General features: G+C 35.5%; 1 protein-coding gene across 1 annotated transcript in view; it reads right to left on the bottom strand.

The window, feature by feature from the left end:
- Positions 1-13,555, bottom strand: part of LOC306854420 (pleckstrin homology-like domain family B member 1) — a 75,015-nt gene extending 61,460 nt beyond the window's left edge. Inside the window, exons 1-2 of the mRNA XM_079392387.1 lie at positions 13,358-13,555; positions 562-660 (exon numbers count right to left, since the gene is read on the bottom strand). Coding sequence (XP_079248513.1) covers positions 562-618 — 57 coding nt within the window. The 5' untranslated portion in view covers positions 619-660; positions 13,358-13,555. The remainder of the gene's footprint in view (positions 1-561; positions 661-13,357) is intronic.
- Positions 13,556-17,390: the final 3,835 nt, after the last annotated feature.

Here is a 17,390-nt window from a genome sequence, read left to right as displayed (position 1 = left end):
TACATCACACAAAAGGACAGAAATGGTAGTTATTAAAGTATTTCTATTTAACTTTGAACATGTCAAAGGAGAAAGAAAGTTTAATTTTGATATAAACAATATCAACATTTTCACATGAGGATGTACTCACTTTTGTGGCCAGCAGGTTAGACATTAATGGCTGTGTGTTGAGTTATTTTGAGGGGACAGCAAGTTTACACTGTTATACAAGCTGTACACTCACTACTTTACATTGTAGCAAAGTGTCAGTTCTTCAGTGTTGTCACATGAAAAGATATAATAAAATATTTACAAAAATGTGAGGGGTGTACTCCTGTGAGATACTGTACATACATACATGCATACACATACATACATAGGCTATATATAGGAGCCTGGCATACTTTTTTTTCAATTCCCTGTGTGTTTGCACACACTTGGCGAATAAAAGCTCATTCTGATCAATGTAATGCTCCCTTGTTTAATAAAAGTATTAAGTATTATTTTCCTAATAAACAGCCCAACAAACAATGCAATATACATAAAATGTTGTCACTTGTGGTAATTAAAGTTTGATCTCACCTGGAGCACTTGATGAGACTGATGTCCACTGGTAAGATTTTGGTTCAAACTATCCATGACCAATGTGTTTTCACTTACTCGCTCAGGGACATGAGAATCCTGCCAGAGACAAACACAGCGTTATAAAGTCTGTTATATCCACCAATATCTTTTACTCAGTTTTGTTAGTAAATTCTTATTCATACAACAGCTCAAACATTCTGCACTAGAACTTTATTTGTGTTAAATGAAATATGTTCATTCAGGTTTGGACCGACTTGAGGTGAGTAAATGATGACAGTTTTTCATTTTGTGGCTGCACTATCCATTTTTAGAGCCACTGTACATGCTTCCATTGGTGTATATTCCCTTTAACTGGTGTCTTTTCTATTGTAGACGACAACTAAGCCGGTCAAGTGTCTATAGTACAATGGGAGAAATGCAGCCTCCGGCATTCCCTGTCTGCCTCCTCAGCTGACTCACTGCCCCGATGAATAGAGTCTGCACTCACACAAATGGCATTTGCAAACAAGTAACACTGATTTACACCGTCGGCCCAACTCACACTGACTCTCACTGGCCGCAAGCTGCCTTTTCCTCTGACACACACAGACAGACCTTCCTGCCCTGACATTCCTGTGCTCTTGCTCAATGTGCTGTCTTTGAGTTCAACCACAGAACAATGTATACAATCACTCCAATGGCTAAATTTGTACATTTACCTGTCAGCTAGTCACATACAGAATTGTGTCATGTCTCTATTAACGTCTCTATTAACAAACCATTAACAACTACCTTTGCCTTAATAAACTTCTTATTTGCTGCTTATTTATAGCTAGTTAGTAAGGTAGTTGTTAAGTATTGGGTTGGCCATGCTGAATATGTGCTTTATTAACAGCCAATATGTTAATAATATATATAATATAGCAACTAATTAATAGTGAGAATATGTCTCTACACTGTTACCTCTCATAAAATAAAGGTTCTTAATTGGCATTGAATTCCATGAAGAATCTTTAACATCCATTGCACAAAAGGTTCTTTAAAAGTTTTTTTTTTTTAGATTATTAAAATGTTCTTTTCACTAAGAAAAATCAGGGTTTTTTTTTGTTTTTGTTTTTTAATAACTGAAATGTTCTTTGAGGAACCAATTGTTTTTTGTGTTTCTAATCACTGTTAAACCCCTTTGGAGGGGTTTATTTTTGAACACAAGAACGCTAGCGGAGCGACAAAATACTATCGAACCCATTATAATCAGTGCTGCTGTCTACAATGGATACGGCATGACTAGACACGACAAATCTCCGACGGTGAACTGCTGACTTATTGTATTGATGATGTACTAACACAAATTTCAAATGATTTGCAACGGACGCTTTGTGGCATCCAGACAAGCTGTTGCGACACACAACTCTCACGTCCAGTGTAGGTTTTAAAAATTCAACAACCAGCAGAGAGAGCATGTATCCATCAAGAAATAATAATAATAATAAAAAAAAAGATAAGAAACAACTGGCTTGCTGTTTAAATGTGAAATAGGAAATAAATTATACAAATTTACCTTATTCCAGTTCTCCAACAAGCACAACGCCTCCATTTCTAAGCATTACATATAGTTTATACTGCTATATCAAAGTCCCTGATGTCTTACCAGGCTATTTTCTGCCTCTCCAGTCCCTCTACATCTTCATTTAGAGGATACATGTTCCTATTCAAAACAGCACCGACCTGCCTGTACTTGCTGCAGCCTTTGAGCTAAATCCCACATTCCTGCCTGTCGGCTACAGGCCTGATAACAGATGTTAGAGCGCTGGTCAATAAAAGGATGGATCTTCATAAAAGAGAAAAGAAAGACGGCGAATTACAGTGAAGAGAGGAAGTTTAACAAGTTGAAACAAACACAAGAGGGTAATAATGGAAGTATATGTAGGTCATCTGGGAAATATACAAAGACTGACTATGAGAGGCAGACAGACAGAAGATCCGACAGATTGAGATTGGGTTTGATCACACTCCAAAACTCTGTTATTGCCACATGCCTCTTAGCTCATCAAAGCTGATTTGCACAATCTAAGAGGCAATGAGTCACATTTCCCTACTAGTGTCTTTATCTGGAGTTTGATTCTGTTCCAAATTGCACACGCTCACACATTATTAGACCCAACATTGTGAGGGACAGCGCGTTTTTCCAGCATGCAGCATAAAGACAGTTATCGTCTCTCTTCAGCGTGCTCGGATGGGAGGGATGCTCTCTGTGGATGCTGCACCCTGTCTGAAGAGTGCAATGGAAAATGATGAAGAGATGTGGTCGAGTGAAGGCATGCAGTCTGGTTAGCTGCTCACTGACTCTAAACTGTAGCTCACGTGCAAATAAGTGAAGAAACAAATCATGTGTTCAGAGTCACACCTCTAAAGATTATTTTCCTAAATGATGCATAAGTGTATGTTTTCCACAAGTGTAGGTCTGCTTTCCAGTAAAAATATTAAAACATCCTTAAAAAACGGTTTACTTGAGAAGCAAAATTGCATAAGACTTAACATGATTTACACAAAGAATACATATTGAATAATGTTATTTTATCTTATTTTTAGATTATAGATTAGACATTATATGATTGTTTCTAGTTTGTACCATCATCATCATCATATTTATTGCGCTTTATGCTTAAAACAATTAAAAAATGTCAATATGTCAAAAAAACAACAACACCAATATATATTATATCAATATGTCTATGCTGCCCATAGTATTTTTGTTTTTTTAAACAACCTTAAAATCAAATTACTTCAGAAAGAAAATGCATTAGAATATATCTGGCATAAGTCTTGACAATGCTTTACACAAAGAATATATCTTGAATAATGTTATTTTATCCTATTATTATATTTTATATTATACAATATTGTATTATATTTTAGTTTCTGTCTCAATCCCTATTATTATCATATTCAAATTTATTGAGCTTAATGTTTAAAATATTAAAAAGTCAATGAAACAAACTTTCAATATCTAATATCTAATTCAATATCTAGTCTATTGATATGTCCGTTTTTGAATTTACTTGAGAAGCAAAATTGCATAAAACAAGACTTGTTTCATCTTTAGTTGAGTTATTTTGATATTATATTATATTATGTGCCTCAATTAATATTATTATTATTATTATTATTATTATAATTACACATCGTCATCACATTTAAGCCATAAAATAATTTTTAAAATAGGGTAATAAAAATGAACTTAGTTCAAAATATATAATTTAAAAAAAAAAGTTAGGGAAAAAAAAGTTTTACTTAAAATGCTTAAGTAAAATTGTTTAAATAAACATTACAAAACCCTGATTAAGATGATTATTTTCATTTTATTTATTTATTTATTTTTTTTGCAGTAGAAGTCTTCTTTCCAACTTTTTCAGGCCCTGATGCTTGCTTTCCCAGCGCTTACGTGTCAAGTTTAGAAGAGATGTTGGATCGTTCTGAAAGGTGGATGACACAACGTTCAGCTCTTCAGAATGACAGCACTGTGGGCTGGAAGGAGGCCATGGATTAATGGTAGACACATCTCTGAATGGAAAGACATGGTGGTGGTTTTTGGAATGTAGATGTTCAACCACATGTGATGCACTCTCTCATACATATTGCTGAGGTTCGTTTAAAGGATTTCCCTTCTAGATAATATTCCGTATGCTGAGGAAATGCTGAAGGAGAAGAAATTTGTAATTGGTTTATAAGATAGTGAGGAAATGTGGTGAAGATGCTTGCAGCGAGTCCTGGCCGTTGAGAGGTAATAACAGCTTTCTAGTTCCTGCCTTGAGGCACAGTGGATTATTCATCAGTGGAATTTCAGTTAGGCTTAAAAGCACAGGGACAGAGCGAGAGAGAAAGGGGGAGATGATGAGCTTTTTCAATAGTATGGTATCTTCTGCAAGCTCCCTGCTCAGAGACCTCCATCTGGTGGTAAAGCTCTGTTCTATTATTGTACTTCTCAAAATTGGGTCTGTTCTGATACAGGGGCATGGAGATATGGAGAAAACAATGCTGACTGCAACATAATAAAATAGGATGGTATAAATATAAATACATAATAAATAATAACAATAATAATAATAATAATAATAATATTAACAATAATGCATTTTTATATAAAATACACCAATATAATATTATATTAATTCAGAATATATTATATTATATTATATTATATTATACATTTAAATTACTATGAAATAAAAATGGGAGGTTTCGGCTTTTAGTGTGAATATGTTAGCTTTATAGTATTTATAAGCCACATGTGCTCCAAAACAATGACAACATTGGCATTTAGAATATGTAAACATTCAAAGTTTCATTTTCTCACTTCTATTGGCCATTTAAAAAAGGGGGAGGAGCTGCTCTATCCCACCCTGTTTTCCTGTTTTCTGTGGAAATAATGTCAACAAAATTGAAAACGCTGCATGTTTCTGTAACGTGTCTGTGGTTGTGGATGAAGGCGCACGACGAAAAGAGTAAACAAAAGAGTAGTCTTTAATAAACAGCATCAACTCACTGAGACAATAAGTTAACTCAAGATCAGACAAACACAACTGTAACATGTCAGTTTTGGTTTTGTTCTGTTTCTACCTTATTTGGTTCTTCCTGTTTTAGTTCCTGTCCTAGTTCTGTTAATTAATGATCCCCTTCACCTGTGTTTGATTAATCATCTTGTTTCCTCGTTTGTTCCTCTCCCTTTATAAGTCCTCAGTTCTGCCTTTATGTTTGTCGGATCTTAAGTTAACAAAGTGTTTGTGCGTAGAAGCTATTTTGATTAAAGAGTCCTCATTTGTTTTCACCTTTCGTTGTGCGCCTTTTATCTACAACCACGAACCGTTACAGTTTCAGGGCAATTCAGTGGGCCTTTAAGTGTTCATCTCTTCACAAATATTCTGTACATGTAGGTTGAATTTGTAGATTTCTAACTTTTATTTTTTTATATTGTACCCCAACATGTTTCTAGAAGTGGAATTTGAAAGTTTCAAATAATAATCATTTGACAAAATATGAAAAATCGCAGTCATTTGCAGCACACGATACAGTCTGAATAACTGCTGATCATAATGTGGAACAACAAGCAAATGCCTCCTTATCAACCGTTTCTCATTACTGAACTCATTTCCACAAGATATGTGATCACAATGCCTAAGCCTCTTCATATCCAAAGATGCCCAAACTTCAGAGGATGTTATTGAAGAAAACAACACACGTTAAAGATCAAGCTGCATATGTGCTGCAGCACACAGACACATATCTAGACAGGAAATTGAGGGGCAGTTGAGAAATCCTGCCATTTTTTGTCGTGACGTATTGTCAAGTATGGTGACCCATACTCGAAATTGGTGCTCTGCGTTTAACCCATCCAAGTGCACACACACAGCAGTGAGTAGTGAACAAATCCACACACACACACACACACACACCGTGAACACACACCCGGAGCAGTGGGCAGCCATGCTGCAGCGCCCGGGGAGCAATTGGGGGTTCGGTGCCTTGCTCAAGGGCACCTCAGTCGTGGTATTGAGGGTGGAGAGAGCGCTGGACATTCACTCCCCCCACCTACAATTCCTGCCGGCCGGGGGCTCGAACTCGCAACCTTTCGATTACGAGTCCGACTCTCTAATCATTAGGCCACGACTTCCCCTACTCATTTCTGTGAGTATATGAGTATGGCCACGGACAAACACAGTGATGGATGTGGCTGACTAAATAGCTTCTTCCATTTTTAGACCTGGCCACAAAAATGTTGTGAAGTAGAGGAATGTGAAAATGAACTGGGCTCCCGAACGTGACTTAAAATAGCAATGAGTGGGTAGAAATTCTACCAGCATGTGTAATTAAGACTCAAATTATGTAACATTGATTTTCAAGCAGTCTAAACACGGCAATTGAATAAAAAAAGCAAACTTGACGAACATTGCTTTTTCTAGATCAAAATTTCTCCCATGTCTACAGGCAATGGACCTTATTCGTAAAATGCTAATCAGAACTTTGATTTTAGCATCAAAGCTAATCTTGCTAATACACACACTTAGCATTGTAGGATGCATTTAAGTGCTGTGCAAAATCTCTGGTTTCTCCATCACTCTTTGTTTTGAGAAACCAGAGGCTTGGTTACAAGCTAATAACCGCACACCACCTGCACAGTGAAGACACATGGGCAAAAGGTCAGCAGAGCACCATCAAAGGCCCTTGTCTGCATGCTCATGTCAACGTCGGTGAAATATATAACCCTGAGATAAGAATCCAAGAGCAAGAAAGAGTGTATTGTTGCCTACCAGCCAGAGGAGGTGAGGTTACACAGGCATACACTGGAAAAAATTCAGTTAAAGATGACAGTTGTGTAGCTAGTTTCTAGCAGGTCTAAGATTGTCATTAGCTAGTTGTTAACAGGTTGACCATTGACCATATCCCAAAAACACAGCTTGACCACTTAAGTTGGTCTAAGCTGCAGCTATCATGTCCACAATACTGGATTCCCAGCAGGGTAAATACTGACATAATACAATCCTTTTTAAAGGTATAATCATCTAAGCAAGCACCTCTAATCATAAAAACATCAATGATAATTTAGTCATCAACAATGTATGTGGGCACTAGGGAGACGTCCCCTAAACAGTAAAGAGGAAACATGACAAACAAACAGGATGGCATGAGAGGATTGCTCAGTCTATATGTAGACTTCCTATCGGAAACAGAGTTTCCTGTGGGACAAGGCAGTCAGAGAATGGCATATCACTCTCCATTTCTGCTCACAGAGGAAGAGACCAGGTGTCAAACATTTTCAAAGGTCTTAACTTCAAAAGGAACCTAATAAATGTTTTTATTTTATATTTTTAAGATTCATAGACCAAATGGAATTGAAAATATATTGATAATTTCAAACAGGTTTTATCATATATAATCTGCTCTATTTTAGAAAACAAACCCAATTTTAACATTTTGAAACTCATTCCGCAGAATTAAGCAGATTGTCCCTAAAATCAACGAAGAAAAAAGTAAATAGATAAATAAACAAATAAACAATTTCTGGGCCTAATCAAAAACTCTACAAAGTACAATAATTGCAAAGCCTTTTTCTACAAGACTGCCAGTTTCTTCCACAAAATAAACAAACAAATATGGTATTATGATATTTATACTGTAGGTTTGAAGTATGAAATGGTTACACTGTAAGATAAAGAGGCAAATACTTAATATAAAGCTGTAACAGTCAAAATTATTAGAAGTCTTAATTGCAAAATTTAAAGTCACATTGCTATAAAGTGACAGTGTGAGATATACAGTATGTCAAAATTGTGAGATATAAAGTCAAAATGAAAAATAAAGCCTTAGTTGTGAGCAACAAAGTCATAATTGCAAGATTAAAGCAACTTTATACATATAGGATTTATATAATCACATTATGAGATAAAACACCGTAATTCTGAGATATGAAGGCAAAATGAAGAGAAATAGTTAATTCTGAGATAAAGTCCCAACTATGAGATAAATATGATTTTAAAAAGTCTCCGCGGTAAACAAAAAAGTCAAAATTGCAGGGTTGAAAGACACAATAAAGTCACATTGTGAGTTGTACCAGTAATGTAATTCTGAGAAGTGAAAATTAAGAGAAATAGTTGCAAGATAAAGTCAAAACTGTGAAATATAAAGTCAAAATTATAAGAAATAAAATCTCAATTGTAAGTAATAAAGTGACAATTGCAAAATTGAAAGCCACATTACTCTATAAAGTCACATTAAGATGTATAACGCAGCAATTCTGAGATATAAATGCATAATTATTTTAGGCTTCCATATGCTGAAGTGTGTTTTTGTAAGCACGCTGACTTTCAGGCGCAAATAACACATCATCAGACTAATAATTTCCTGGCTTGAAGACTACTATTGAGAGTGAGTCACTCTTTCTCTGATCCACGTTGAGGGGGCTTCGCAGGGCAGGGGCTCAAGTGAACACAATATTCCAACAGGCACTTGCTCAAATGTTCCGTTGACTTTGGCTGTTTGTTTCCTATAAAGACACTGGGCTCAACAGGCATTCCAGCGCAGCCGGCACAAAGAGCTCTTTTCACCATGTTTAATCCCTGCAGAGGAGTGGCGAAGGGGCCTGGCTCTCCTCCAATGAGGACCACAGGTCCCAAACTCCAAATTCATAGACAAGCACCCACACAGACCAAAAAGCATACAGAAAACGTGTGAAGCTGTAGGGTCAAAGACTCACTTCTATATTTTCATACTCAAAGAATTGCTTTACCTTGGCACAGATGTTGATTTTGATCTTGAGAGATGAAACCAGCACCTCATGGGATCATTACATATGCTTATATCCTCTAAACAGAAGCTACAAAGCCATAGCAGCTCAACTCCAAAGGTTGGTCCAACGCTTAACGCCACCAAATCCAGTTCAAAAGCTTAGTTCTGTGCTTAAAAATCTTGGATGAGAAAGAGATTCACAGGACTACAACATGAGGTCAGAACCCACTCAGGTGCACCAGGCATTGGCAGTGCCAGTGTGTGACCCTCAACGCCTTGGCAAAACTCCTCAGATCATCTCTTTAATCTCCATTCAAAAATGTGAGCAGCTCAAAGCCAAGAATTTCACCTCAGCTGGAGAGTGGCAGAAAGTGGCTCGCACACAGGGTCTCAAAGCCTCAAGGCAGAAGGAGAACGACGTCAACAACACCTTTCACTGTGCTATTAAAAGTTGCTGTGATACAATGGGTTGCTGCCAAAGCAAGCGTCCCAAACTCACCCCTCTCCTCCTGACTCTGGTTCCTGACTCTCCACACTCCTCCAGACATCAGATGAGCTGCGCAAGAAGTATGCTTAGAAACATTGTTGTCTACCAAATCTGATCCATGGTGAGTATTCCCAGAAAGTGAGTGAAGACAGGCAGGGAGTCAGTAAATGGGAGGAGGTGGATGTGGAGCGAAGGAAACAGCTTTGGAAATCTCTTGGTCTAATGGAAATTTCGTCAACAACCTCCTTCCTCCACCCGTTCTTTTGTCTCTGACTGTCTGACTGTATTTCAGTAAAGGCTGGAATACACTACACATCTTGTGCTCAGATTTCAGGTTCAGATTTGCGGTCTGGACAAATCAATGCTAGTTCTCAGATTTTGGCCAGTGGAATTTTACAGATTTCACAGAAAATGATGTAGTGTATGATGGACACAGCCTCATATTTTAGCTTCAGTCAAGTCGAAGGATATCAAACATGTTTGATATTTTAAGCCATTTTTTAAAACACATACCATGCATCCAAATATACCTAGGCCTACTTCCTATAGTGGGTGAAAAACAGTACGTGACAGTAGTATGTCCAAATTCATAGCATTCATAAAACAGTAGATGAAAAGGTCACAGATGACCTATTATTTCCTACGAGATTCCAAAGTGCACATCTGATGGACACTTTACTATCCCATATTGCTAAAGGAGAAGAATTGTGAAGGGCAGTTAAATGACCCAACTGATGCCGTAAGTCACATGACAAAGACAAAATGGCAGAAGTAGTACATCCGGCTTTCAGTCATACTATGTGGAATGCACTTTTTAATGGCTGCAAAGTAAATTCTTATTCTAGGGGCCTCATTTATAAAATACTGCATAGAAACGATCCTAAATTTGATTTTACGATAATCTATCAAATATGCATACGTGTGATTCCTAGAATAAACGTACGTGAAGAAAGTGCACGTCCGCCTCTCTTTCCGATGTAAAATCTATGAATGGCAAATGATCTTGAACTTCTTGCCTTGTAAAGAACTCCTAAATAATTTCATTAACATATAAAATATATGCCAGTCATCGTCCAAATTCTTTAATTTAGAACAGCGAGCTTCGAGAACAGCTTACATTTTCAAAAACCTGCAGTACTCCGACAAGAAAAAGTGTGTACAACTTTTACAAAAGTTTATATAAATATGAGCCTTGGTGGCATGGATTTTAGTGTACGCACACCCTAAGATCAAATCTGTGCATATGCACACTTTATAAATGAGGCCACAGGGACGCTGTTAATGCTGATCGACATGGCTTTATCACTGGATAGAATACTATAAAATAAGAATCAGTTCACAGAAGGAAGTTATTTCAAACACTAAGTTTGGAGTAAAAATATGTTGTTATTCTCATAAATTGTCTTACTTTGACACTGTGCTAAACTAAAAACGGTTAACATTTTACTCTCTTCTTTTTAGTGTATTTGTTCCAGCCCTAATTCAGACACAGGAATATTGTTTTCATTTGTCATATCTCATGACAATTCATGCTTTTTTGAGAGTTTGTTGTGTTCTGAACATGTGATATTCAGTCGTTTGATGTCCAATATTTCTCTGTTGTATTTTGTTGTAAAAGCAAGAGGTAGACGGTGTGAAAAAAAAGGATGACATCATCTCTAACAAATTACACAGCTTGGAACCTTTTGACTGCAGCTGGAGCCATTCTTACTTAGAATCTGACCTGACATTATGCCAGTCCGATAACAAATCCATTTGCATGAAAGCTCTTTCAAATCCCAAATGAAATTTAGCACAGGGCTGCTGAGTGCTGGAGGATAGTGGTGAATAATGATGCTCAGGAAAATGTGTTTAAGTGTCTGCAGGATATCTCAGACAGAGAGAGGAAGAGCCAGAGCAGGAGGTGGGAAAGATCAGCTTGGAAAAACGGTTTTGTGAAGCGCAGATGTTGATGTGAGGCCACACACACACAAGTTATGTTTTTGGAAGAAAAACATTCAAAATTGACTTCCAGAAGTTGTTGCTAAATAGTTGCTTGGGAGTTCCACAAGATCTGGAGATTGTATGTGGTTGCTAGAATGTTCTAAGAGCTTTTAGAACAGTGCTATGTAGTGTTTGCAAGAATGTTAGTAACCAAACAGTTGCTGGAAGACATTGACTTCCATTGTATGGGATAAGATTACAATGGAAGTCAATGGCTATAGTCAACTGTTTGACTACAAACATTCTTCAAATTACCTTCTTTCATGTTCAACAGAAGAAAGAAACTCATACAGGTTTGGAACAAAATGAGGGTGAGTAAATGTTGACAGAATTTTCATTTTTGGGTGAACTATCCCTTAAAGTACAGGCAACCCCCTAACAGTAAGAATGAGAAACAGTAATTGTCATGTCTGCCTTAACAAACATTGCTAATGAATATGTCTGTATTCCAGTTCCAAACAAATCAATTCCAGCAATCACCGCGTTCTGATAGGTCCCAATGAAACATTGTGTGATTTCAGCCCATTCTCATTTCTTTGGAAACACAGATGACCTGGACAACAGAGGCTTGATTATCAAAACCAGTGGAGCATTTTTCACTCACCACTGACCCGCAAAGTTCAAAGTGATCATGGAAAGGCCCCACATTCCCCCTCTGCCTGTTTCTCTGTACTCACTCAATAGACTGTTCTGTTTAGGGTGGGAGATCAGGAGGAGAGAGAGCTACTAACGTGACAGTGTAGTGCCTCTGGTCTCTTTCTATCTGTTGTCTGCTAAGTAAACGAAAGGTGAGGCACAGACCTTGTCCTCCTTGTTTTTTTCACTGTTTCTGTCGTTTCCCTGAGGCCAGTGGCTGTATACTGACACTCACAATGCTGCCTAATGTTGTGTCTTCGGCTCTGATAAAAACAAGGACAAAGCTCATTCCTGTTGTCTGCATTTTGCAGTGAGAAACCTTCAGAACCTCGTACCATATCTGCTAAGCAAAACATCATTCCGCAGAAACTGATTGTCTAATATTTTTTAAAGCAGCAATGGTTTCTAAAAATAACAGTCTACGTTTGGATCACAGCTGATTTCACTGGACCAGATTTTTGGATCAGAATATCACAAATCCTGCCAAGAACATTTACAGGTCATTTCACTTCAAAATGAATAATATATTATTGTATACATAAAACAAAACCTATTTTTAAGATTTTGTTTGCATTATAGCATTACTTTCAGGACAATTATACCAATTTCCTCTGAAAATGTAATCACAAAATGAACAGCATTTTCTCTCTTTTTTTCTCATTACTGTAAAACAAATGTGTATAATTATACAATATACCTGTACATAATTTAAATCAAGAATATTAACATATCATGGTAATATTTGTTGTAATGACTTATTTAATGGCTTAAGTAATGTATATTTAAATTAAAAACTATTTTATTTCAGTATTTCTTATTGCAATACATGTACAATGTATTATAATGCATAACATAATTATACAAATTTGAGGAGAATTTGCATATTTGCCACAAAAATTTAATAAATTAATGAATTTATAAAATAAAATGAGATAAATGGTCAAAAATATTTAAACTTCTTTTTTTCCCATAATAATAATAATAATAATAATAATAATAATAATAATAATATATATATATATATATATATATATATATGTGTATATATATATATATATATATATATATATATATATATATATATGTATATATAATTATTATTATTATGGAAAAAGAAACCTAAATAGTTTGGACCATTATTTTTCTTTTTTTTTGCATTATGACTTGTTTGTGGCAATTATGCATTATTTTAATTATGCATTAATTATATATTTTTTCTTATTGCTTAAAATTTCAAGCTTCGTTTTATAGTAGATTTTGTTTATTTATTTATTTATATTGGAGAAAAAGTAGATTGTGTAACAAACAATTACAGACAACAATTGAAGTTCATAAAAGTTTTAAAATAATGAAATAGTTCAAACTTACAATTGTATCGCTACCATCTAAAAAAGAGAAGTTTTCTGCAAGCCATACAGGAGACCTTACCTTTCTGGCAGCCTATGAAACAAAACCCTCTGTAGGCAAACACATGGCTCCTCATTGAGAAGACATTATGAAGATGGATAAAGTCTTGAGGATGGTAGCGAGATGCTGCGAGTTTCTTCCTGGCGCATGTTCCTGAACCCAACCATCACAGACACAAAGCAGATTCTCCTCTCCAGCACAGGACAAAAGTCGTCTCTCTGAGACTGTCTCTCTCCCCCTCTCACTCGTTCTGCCTTCCTGTTCTGTCAACCACTCCTAGCCTGAAACAAGGCACTCATTCTTTCAGTCAAAGAACTCCTCACTTGTTCACTAACCTTGCAGAGACCCCTGCTGCAGAAATAAGTCCATTTCAGGAAAGGCTGAAGCTCACTTTTCTGCAGAAGGTGCACAAATGACACTGCCTTCCACAGTGCTGTTCCTCTCTTTGAGGGTTTCTTGGAAAGACCTGAGGTCAGTCCGGCTTTTGTCACTGTTTGTATAGTTCTGTGTCAGTCCTGACTCTTACTGGCACCACATCAAAGAAAAGCTGCTCTTGTAGGATCAGGTGCTTCTCTCCAGTGAGACACACTAGTCATCATCCAGCTGATGGGTGCTGTGTTTCTCACCGGTTTGCATTTGTGACTGAGTTTAACTCTTTTAACTTCCCTGTTTTGATTCTCACCATAATTCATCTCCTCGCCAACAGAAGGGGCATGTCGAGTGTTTTGGAGTGGTCTGCTGGCTCTAAGCCAGCCAAAAAGAGCTTGATGTTTCATGATTATGAGGAATGCTTTAGAAGAGGGTTGCTTTTCATCTCACTTGTTAATTTGTAACTTTAGAAGAAGATTTATGGAATAATTATTTATGGGTTTTGAGATCTCATGTGAATTTACTCATAACTTGTGAAGAGTGCTTCAAAATTACTCACTTAAATTCCATCTTATCTGCATCCCGCTAATTTCTGCCAAATAAAATGAGAATAATAATAATAACAACAATTATCTATCTATCTGTCTATCTATAAAAAAAAAAAAATTGCCATTAAGAGATCCTATTAAAACAATTGTCACAATTATTCCATTTCATAATTATGAGACAAAAAGTCAAAATTATGACATACTAAGTCATGATTATGAGATGAAAAGCAGAAACATATTAAGAAAAGTCTTAATATGGCCCTTCATAATGATGTTTTTTATATCTCATACTTATGATTTATATCATAATTTTGACTTTGTTTCATAATTTGGATAATTTCAAATGTTATGTCATAATTAGGTTAACAAAGCGTGTTTTTTTTTTCTTATTATGTGGCAGAAATGGCTTCTTCACAAGTGAAGAAACAATAGGCTATCTCTGCCATTATGAATATTAACCATGGTTTTTGAAACCAAAAAACAAGGTTACTATAACCATGGTAACCACAAATCAACCATGTCTACACTAACCATATAGTTTAACCATGATATCTGTAGAAGTAAAACTGTTATACATATGGTTATCAATATGCCAAAAAAGGTTACTACACATGATAAAACCATGGTACATTTTCGTAAGGGTAGGTCCCTGGAGAAACATGTGTATTGGTCAAGAAAGCCTGTTTGCACATTAAATTACACATCAGTATCCTGTGAAAGAAGCTGTGAGGAGGATTAATTGAGCCTCTTCACAAAAGTATTATTTTTTCTTAAAGTTTTTCAACCACCACAAAAAAAAGATTATAAAAAGACACTTGTGAAGATGCGTTTGCCTGAGGAGATTAATATTGTAACGGTTCGTGTCAGTTTTGGACAGACAGTATACAAAATGTATCTAAGATTAACTAGTTGTTTTTGTAGACCAAGGAAAATACTACGGTCAAATATATTCATACCTGACAAACCATGGTTATTTTGCTTATGTTTGACATGAACAAGGAAAATGAACAAGAGATCAACTGTAACTTAGAAAAGTATCTTCCAGTGCTTATGGACAGTGGCGGCTCTAGGAATTTTTTTTGTTGGGGGTGCTAAGGGGGGGCTTAACAGTTCAGAGGGGTTGCTAAAAAACTAATTAAATTGAGAGAAAGTAATGAACGCCTAACCTCAGCTATCAGTATTTTTTAATATACAGCAGCTTCGAAAAAGGCTGTAGTATTAAACTTCTCATATGCCACTCTTATAATATAACTTCTAATGCCAACTGCCAAATATGACACTTACAAAGTAATATAATTTATGAATGAATATAGAAAAGAAAGTTGGTTTATTTTATTTGTTATCTTTATTTTATTTATTTTTTTACACATATCTAGTAATTTGTTTCGGACCATCAAGTGTCAGTCACTCAATATCAACTGTTAGGAAAACATGGTCAATTCTAACCATTTACAATAGATAGTGCTGACAATTCATAAAACTATTTCCACATGGGCACACATTGCGGGTGCCCCGTGCTGATTTGCATCGCATCATGTGTAGATGAGAGATATTGTCAAAAGCATCAAAAATTGGCAATATCAAAATGATTTAGCATTTCCAATTAGCATAGGCCTGTTACATTCTTCTTATTATTAGGCCTATTATTATTATTAGATTACTTTTATTATTAAATTACTTGAAATTATTGCCCCGCAATAAAATAAAATAGGCAAGCTTACTCCTGATTGAAACTGTTTTTAAAAAGTTTTTTTTTTATTTTTTTAATCAGGTCTATTAATTTATGCAATGAATTATAGGCCTATAGTTATTTTTATTAACACTGCAGTCATCAATGAAATTTAACAGCAGCTTTATTACAGGCACTAATTTTCAAAAACAACCTGTTTAACCTGTTACCCTGCGCCCCTATTTTTGAGCATTTTGTAAAAAACGATATAACCAAATAAAAATGTCTGTAGCTCTTGAACCCTAAGGTCTATATTTAAAAATCTGGTGTTGTTTGAAACTAGACACTTGATCCTTTGTTACTCTAGAGTCATAATAACTCAAAATTAGTATAGCAATAGAGTAAAACAAGGTAAAATATACATGAAATTGACTCGCGATATGTTTTAATGAAGCTCACTAAGGGAAAAATGGATGAGACTTTCATGCCAAAGGCCTGAAAACACCATAAAGATAAAGCTGAACATCTGACCATGTTTTGATTCAAATTTGAGGATGATACTCCCAAAAATGTAGTTTCTGTAAGCTTTTATTTAAAAAAAATCTAGGCGTCCTTTCAAAAAAGCCATTTGGAGACCCCAAATAGACACTTTGTAAACAAATGTCCAAATGAGTCAAAACTACATAATACATATATGTATATCAATTCAGAACTGCTCTGCCCACCAAAACACACAATAAAAAACTATTTCTGAACAGCATTTGTAGTGCTGACTCATTTAGTCATTTGGTTAGTCTACAAATGGCATTTTTGAAAAAAAACGCCTAAATATTTCCTGAAATAAAATATGAAATAATAAATTTTTTATAGGTAAAGACTTACAGAAAGTACATCTTTATGGTATTTCATTTCAAGAAAAGCTTTGGAAAAGTCATTTGGATATTTTATTTCAAGAAAAGTCTAGGAATCCTTTCAAAAATGCTATTTAGAGACTCCATAAGACACTGCATACTACATATGTATATCAATTCAGAACTGCTCTACCAATGAAACCACAAAAAAACACAAAACTATTTCAGAATTTGAACATAACTAAACAGTCTTTATTCTGAACAATTCCAATAATGAAAACAGTGAACCAAAACAGATTTGATCATTTTTGAACTAGTGAAAACACAAAACATGCAAAATACATTGTTTTTACAACATTTGTATTTTTTATTTATTTTATATGGTGAATATTATGAATATTACTATTTTACTAATATAGTAATAGATTACTATTACTAATATTACTAAATAATAAAAAAAAACAACTATTTACAGTATTTACAGTGGAGGAAGACGCTCTAGCAGCCACTAAAATGGTTTTTTTTCTGACCATCTGGATTCACCAGACCTCTGAAAAGACCGGGAAGAGTGAGAGAAAAAGAGTGAGAAAGTGTGTAAGCAAAACAAATCAAACTTG

This window comes from Barbus barbus (genome assembly GCF_936440315.1).
Source record: "Barbus barbus genome assembly, chromosome: 34".
NCBI lineage: Eukaryota > Metazoa > Chordata > Actinopteri > Cypriniformes > Cyprinidae > Barbus > Barbus barbus.
Note: the sequence above shows the minus strand (reverse complement) of the source record. Positions and strands in the feature narration are given on the sequence as shown.